General features: G+C 43.5%; 1 protein-coding gene across 1 annotated transcript in view; it reads right to left on the bottom strand.

Moving 5' to 3' along the window:
* Window positions 1-7,786, bottom strand: part of FGD6 (FYVE, RhoGEF and PH domain containing 6) — a 144,308-nt gene that overhangs the window by 34,417 nt on the left and 102,105 nt on the right. The window contains exon 9 of the mRNA XM_017861741.1: window positions 3,246-3,296. Within this exon, the coding sequence (XP_017717230.1) occupies window positions 3,246-3,296 (51 nt within the window). The remainder of the gene's footprint in view (window positions 1-3,245; window positions 3,297-7,786) is intronic.

Genomic DNA, 7,786 nt, shown 5'->3' with positions numbered 1-7,786 from the left:
TTTTTGAGACAGTCTTGCTCTGTCTCCCAGGCTGAAGTGCAGTGGCATGATCTCGGCTCACTGCAATCTCCACCTCTCAGATTCAAGCAATTCTCCTGCCTCAGTCTCCTGGGTAGCTGGGATGACAGGCGCACACCAGTATGCTCAGCTAATTTTTGTATTTTTAGTAGAGACGGGGTTTTGCCGGGCAGGGCTGGTCTCAAACTCCTGACCTCAGTGATCCACCAGCCTCGGCCTCCCAAAGTGCTGGGATTACAGGTGTGAGCCACGGTGCTCAGCCATATATCACAATTTACAGCGCCTGGTACCCTCTTCACATCAGGTATTCAAGAGGTTACCTTAGACACATTTCCTGCTTTCTGGCCTGCTGGAATTCCCAGTGGACAGGGGAGAGATGCCTTAAGATTTAATGGATGACAAGGCTGCTGCTGCTACTTGGTCACCTGGTCTCCCAAGCTCTACCTTCCCCACTCCATTCTGTGATTCTACTTTCCCCATGTCAGCCCTGATGCCTCTATTCCTTTAACTCTTCTCCCTACCTTTCAAAGTTATACTTGCCTCACCTTCCCTTACCCTTGGAGTCTCATCCACACTGCTCACCACTCTTTTTTTCTTGAGACAGAGTCTTGCTCTGTCGCCCAGGCTGGAGTGCAGTTGTGGGATCTTGGCTCACTGCAACCTCCATCTCCCAGGTTCAAGCGATTCTCATGCCTCAGCTACTGAGTAGCTGGGATTACAGGCATGCACCACCACACCCCACTAATTTTTGTATTTTTAGTAGCAAAGGGTTTTGCCATGTTGCCGAGGCTGGTCTTGAACTCCTGACCTCAAGTGATCCACCTGCTTCAGCCTCCCAAAATGCTGGGATTACAGGCATGAGCCACCACGCCCAGCCACTGCTCACCATATGATTGCTGTGCCTCTGGCCATAGAGTGGGCCTCACTGTTCAGTGGTTTTCTCATCTGTCTTTGCTGTAGCATGTAATTTTCTTTAAATGAGCTCCTTAATCTCTGACCCTGAATTTGTTTTATGTGTGAAATTGACCCAATAACTCATTTTCATTGAAGGCAGAAGCCCAGGACCCAGGACAGATGTTTTCTTTCTATTCTATAAGTTCTATATACGATTTGTATCCTCAGGAGAGGGGCTGCCATCAGGAATGCTCATTTTTCCTCCCCCCCATTCTCCCACTCATCTCCAGTCCTACTTTTTCCTGTAAAGCTTCCCTGCCTCTTCAACCTTCATACTTTTCTCTGTCATCCAAATAATTCTGTCCTGCTTGGTGCACCCTTACTTTGAAGTCCTTTGCTTTGTTCTTTATTTGATGGGTATTACCAACTTTTTCATCAAAAGATATGATCACTGAAGACAGGAAACTTGTCAGATCCCCAACCACAAACTTTTCCTTTAAAAAAACCCACCTTTAAAAGCATAATGTATACAAATAGAAGATGTTAGAGAAGTGAAATGATTAAGAGAATAAATAAGAATCTCTATCAAAATGGTTAAAAATGTTCACTTTTTATTCTGCAAATGTAAAGGATATACACGAATGTGATCAGGCTGGGTGTGATGGCTCACGCCTGTCATCTCAGCCTTTGGAAGGCCGAGGCGGGCTGATCACTTGAAATCAGGAGCTCGAGACCAGCCTGGGCAAGACAGTAAAACCCTATCTCTACAAAAAAAACAAAAATTAGCAGGGTGTGATGGTGTGCACCTGTAATCCTGACTACTTGGAGGCTGAGGCAAGAGAATCACTTGAGCCCAGGAAGTTGAGGCTGCAGTGAGCCGTGTTCGTGCCACTGCACTCCAGCCTAGGTGACAAAGTGAGACTCTGTCTCAAAAAATTAAAATAATAATAATAATGTGATCGAAATTCATAAAATTAATAGACTTGTTTAATATGTTTCTGCAGTTAGAACCAGGGGTTGCTGGGCATGGTGGCTCATGCCTGTAATCCCAGCACTTTGGGAGGCCGAGGTGGGCAGATCACTTGAGGTCAGGAGTTCGAGACCAGCCTGGCCAATAAGGTGAAACTAAAAATACAAAAATTAGCTGGGCATGGTGGTGCATGCCTGTAATCCCAGCTACCTGGGGGGCTGAGGCAGGAGAATTGCTTGAACCCAGGAGGTGGAGGTTGCTGTAAGCCGAGATCGTGCCACTGAACTCCAGCCTGGGTGACAGAGTGAGACAAAACAAAAAAAAAGAACAAGGGATAGACCTGTGACATTTGAAAGAGGTTGTTGGGGTTAAACAGAAACACCCAAACAGAATTAATCTGTGTATATGTGTCTGTTATCTGCAAGAGAGGGAGAGAGAGAGATTGTGAGGGAGAGAGACATTGACAGGCAGACAGACACAGGAACTCCAATTATCCCACTAGTTATGAGTCCCTCATGATGTAATGGACTGTTTCCCTTAAGTACTACTATGGGTGAGGGAAGGCTAATATCCTATTGTTAAACAGTCCCAGAATAATATGCTTTTATAGACTCATCCCTGCTTTGTAGTTTAGTCACTTCATGGACTCATGATTTTGAAGCTTGAGGACCTTGCAGATCTTCTGGTTTAATCCCTGTTTTTGAAAGACAAAGAAATGGACCTCTATGGAAACTGAATATGGCACAAGCACAGAGTGACTGAGCACAGGAGGGCAAAGCTTCCTGACCTCAGCCACCACGCTGGCTCCCCTCACCACCAGTCGCAAGAGGTTGGTTCTCATGCAGGGCTGACTTTGGGTCTCCCCTGTCCATATAATCTCACCTATCCCCAGCACTGCTTTACTACTTATCTGGTTCTATGTGAATCTGCTCAAAATGGAGTTTTCAGGAAGGCCTCAAGTCTTTTTTTTTGAGAAAGAGTCTCGCCCAGGCTGGAGTGCAGTGGTGCAATCTCAGCTCACTGCAACTTCTGCCTTCCAGGTTCAAGCGATTCTCCTGCCTCAGACTCCCAAGAAGCTGGAATTACAGACGTGCACCACCACGCCTGGCTAGTTTTTGTATTTTTTTTAGTAGAGAAGGGGTTTCACCATGTTGGCCAGGCTGGTCTCAAACTGTTTACCTCAGGTGATCCACCCGCCTCGGCCTCCCAAAGTGCTGGGATTACAGGTGTGAGCCACCGCACCCGGCCTTCAAGTCGTATGAATAGAGTTTGTAACAGATTTTGTCATCAATATATTTTTACTTTCTACCCCTACCTAAATAAACATAATATAAAAACTTCTGCAACCACAAAAGTTATTTACCTTGAGTGTCTCTGTAATCTCCGGCATCTTCTATGAGATTCTTCAAATAATCTAGAAAAGAAGAAAAAAAAGTATTTGAGTACAATAAACCAGTGAGCCCCAAACACATATCTTTCTTTTTCAATACTTCCGTTAGTCTTGCTGGTTAATATACATGCTAGTCCAACTTGGGCTAACTTGTGAAAAAATAAAGCCCTGAGATCAATTTGAAATCAAGACATAGCATCAGAGCTAGAAAGAGCCTTGGAGGAAACACTGGTTATTTTAGAGATGAGGAATCAGATTACTGAGCAAAGGATCTCACCCAAGTCACATAACCTCTTGGTGGCAGAGCCAGCATGAGAATTCAGGTCTTCTAATGCCCAGTTCAGCTTTTATTCCAATACATAGGAAAGTACCTTAATCTTGAGATCAGACATACATCTAGTATAAAATTCTAAGGCATTAATTCAATCCCTAAAAGACTCCTGGATTTGTTAATCTAAGCGTCTAACAATGCTCAGGACACCAAGGGAATTCAATATATGTATTTAAACAGGTGGTTTTCAAATGGGGACAAATTTGACCCCCAGGGTACATCTGGCAATGTCTGGAGACAGTTGTGGTTGTCATAACTGGGGAAAAGGGGGTGCTACTGTGGCTAGTGGTTAGAAGTCAGAGATGTAGACTGGACTCGGTGGCTCATGCCTGTAATCCTAGCCCTTTGGGAGGCCGAAGGGGGTGGATCACTTGAAGTCAGGAGTTCAACAGCATGGCCAACATGGGGAAACCCCATCTCTACTACACACAAACACACACACACACACACACACACACACACGCACACACCCGGCAGAGATGCTGCTAAATATCTTGTAATGCAGCCCTGCAACAACAACAAAAAAATTATCTGACCCCAAGTATCAATGGGCCTGAAGTTGAGAAACCTTAGTTTGGATGAAGAGAGTCTGTAAATAAGCAATGTGGTATATAGTAGTTCTTATAATACAGAAAAAAACTGAGGCAATAGAGGAACCTATATTTAATAAATCTTTGACACCAAGGACAATCATGGAATTTTAAGGCAATACTTCCTTCTCTGTTGAGAAATGCTGGATGGTCTCCCATTACCTGTGAAATTAATACAAATTCCTCCCTGGAATTTAAAGCCCCCTGCTACATAGTCCCTATCAATTTTTCTCTCTCTCTTGCTACTGCCTAAAATGGGCCCTTTGTCCTGATTAAATTTGATTCTGTGCAACCCCTTAAACACTCCCCATGTGTCCCCTGGCTTCACACCTTTTGTCCCTAATTGTCCCTTTTTCTCGATCCCTTTCTCTGTCTCGCATATACAAATTCTACTCATATTCTTCAAGGCTCTTCTTAAATCCCACTTCTCTTACAAAATTTCCATTTGAAAGAAACATTTTCTCCCTTTGAGTAACACATGACACAGCAGTCTCACTTTATGCTTCTATTATTTTCTTTTTCATTAGACTCAAAGCTCCTTGTGAGCAAGTCATCTGATAACATCTTTCTCTCTCACACAGCACTTAGCCAGGGGCTTTGCACAAAAGGGACAACAAATGCTTACTGAATAAAAACAATTCACTTACTCATTCAAGACAGAGTCTCACCCTGTCACCCAGGCTGGAGCACAGCGGTGCAATCATTGCTCACTACAGCCTCAAGTTCCTGGACTCAAGCAATCCTCCTGCCTCTGCCTCCCAAATAGCTATGACTACTGGTGTGTGCCTCCATGTCTGCCTTTTTTTTTTTTTTTTTCAGAGACAGGGTCTCACTTTGTTGCCCAGGCTGGTCTTTAACTCCTGGCCTCAAACAATCCCCCAGCCTTAGCCTACCAAACTGGTGGGATTACAGGCGGTGAGCCACTGCACCTGGCCAATAATATATTACTTTTAAGTTAGGATTGTATTTTAGTTGAGGTAAAAGGCAATAAATGCTGAAACCAATTCTAATGCCAGTGGGAACTGAGAAAATGAAAGGAGAAAAGGGGTGTTCAGAAACTGAATATATTTTTATCATACCCAACTGCTAGTTAGTACTATTATGGAATAGATACAACTTCACCTCATGGATTTATGAAATCATGCTCAAAGGAACAAAGGAAAACATGGGTATCAGTGTCAGATCTTCAAATGTAACAGATGACACAAGCACACGCCCAACTGCTGAAACTTCGTAAATCTTTGAGACAGTGATCTAAGAGCCTGTGTGAGTCTAGATGTGCACATTATAAATATCCAGCACTGGCAATAAGCCAAGGTGAGATGTTATGTATAAACATATTAAGCTTCCCTGCACCATGGCATAGGTTCTATCTTGCCAGAAACCATCGCTAGCAATTTAGATCTTAATCTGAATGAAGAGAGCATCCGCCCCAAAATATAAAGGAAAAATGAAGCAGGCACACAAAAAAATTTAAAAACCCAAATTAACAAAATACATAAGATATACATTACACTTAGCCTTATCTGGAGATGAAAATAAACTTTTTCTCACTCTGACCCCACTCAGAATGCATTCAATATATTACATAAGCTGTGTTTTCTGAGTGCAAACATTTAACATTTCTATGGCTGAAAGTTGACAGGGTTGGGGAGACAAACTTACCCTCCCTATTAGATGTTCTCAAACCCTAAGCTACCTCATTAATCAAGTGATTTTCCTTAAGCTGTTAGTTAGCTGAAGAGTGTGGAAAGGAACACAGATTTACCTAAATATCAGACTCATGGCGAGTTCCTATTTTGTCTTAAATTTCTGTTCTTTAATACAGAAGTATACCAATGAAAACAGAGACACTTCTCTAAACCAAAAGGGTTACCCAGAAGATGTCCATATTAGGAAATCCTGACCTCAGAATCACTACGCTGAGTCTGATAAGCTTCTAAGTTGCATTTTCTTTGCTTGTACTCAAACATTAACTTTTACAAACACAGTTTAAATACACTGAGCAGAAAACCCACCATTAATACATTGCAACATCATGCTATTAATCAAGGAAGTAATGGAGTTAGGTTTACCCTCCTTGCCAATTTTTAAAAATATCTTAATGGTCTCCAAAATTCAACTCTCCAACTTATTCATCCATCCATCTATCCATCCATCATCCATCCATCCATCCGTATTTTTAGGGCATCTTCTTGCTGTATATCTTTTTGAGGACTTTTACCTTGGCAAAGAGAGTAGGACCAAGATCTCCTTCAACTTAAGAATCACCTGGGGCCTTAACTGCAGCATAAGAATGTGACTGATCACCCTGAGTCAGATGGGAGGAACAGTGAAACCAGTAGCTGGCTCCAGTGACTGTCATAACCCAGGTGAAACCCAGGAAAGGAGACCAGACAGACACGCCTATATTGGTCATAGGGAACCATCTATTACCTATCATTTAGGACCTGGTATGCGGCAGAAGCTTTCCTAATAACAACGAAGAGAGCAGTCATTTCAGTTTGCCACGTTAGACTGGTAGTATTCTATGACCTTTCTGTTCCTGCCAAAACAAATTGAGCATTATTCAAAACTTCACTAATAAAACTGCCTCAAATGCCACTGAGGTTATTTTTATCAAAGGGAAAAAAAGCAAATGTTGGTTCAGTGTGTAGGTACACTACAAAATGTACTCTCTGGCCACCAGGTGGCATCACTGATTAATAAAAATTAATGAACTCCATCACCATCACCCAACACGAGCAGCAAAAAATTAACTGGAACACAACATACTATGTGCAACTTTCAGGGATATGCAAGTTACTTTTTTTTTTTTTGGAGGAAGGTCTCGCTCTGTTGCATAGGCTGGAGTGTGCAGTGGTGTGATCAGTGCTCATTGTAGCTTCGATCTCCCGGGCTCAAGTGGTTGTCCCACACCTCAGCCTCCCAAGTAGCTAGGACAACAGACCTGTACTACCATGTTGGGCTAAGTTTTTTATTTTTTTGTAGAGAAGAGGTCTATGTTGCCCAGGTTGGTCTTGAACTCCTGAACTCAAGTGATTCTCTCACCCTGGCCTCCCAAAGTGCTGGGATTATAGGTGTGAGCCATGGTGCCAGTACAAGTTAATTTTGTTCTCATATAAAATGCCCAAGGTCACCGGGCATGGTGGCTCATGCCTGTAATTCCAGCACTTTGGGAGGCCGAGGTGGGCAGATCACGAGGTCAAGAGTTTGAGACCAGCCCGGCCAACATGGTGAAACCTCTGTCTCTACTAAGAATACAAAAACTAGCCAGGCATGGGGGTGCACGCCTGTAATCCCAGCTACTTGGGAGGCTCAGGCAGGAGACTTGCTTGAACCTGGGAGGCAGAGATTGCAGTGAGCTGAGATTGCGCCACTGCACTCCAGCCTGGGCGACAGAGCAAGACTCTGTCTCAGGAACACCACCAACAACAAAAAATGCCCAAGGCCAAGCGTAGTGGCTCATGCCTGTAATCCCAGTACTTTGGGAGGCTGAGGTGTGCAGATCACTTGAAGTCAGGAGTTTGAGACTAGCCTGGCCAATATGGTGAAACCCCATCTCTACGAAAATATAAAATCAGCCAGGTGTG

This window comes from Rhinopithecus bieti, unplaced genomic scaffold (assembly GCF_001698545.2).
Source record: "Rhinopithecus bieti isolate Rb0 unplaced genomic scaffold, ASM169854v2 scaffold_61298, whole genome shotgun sequence".
Lineage (NCBI taxonomy): Eukaryota > Metazoa > Chordata > Mammalia > Primates > Cercopithecidae > Rhinopithecus > Rhinopithecus bieti.
This window is presented reverse-complemented; position numbering and strand designations above follow the sequence as displayed.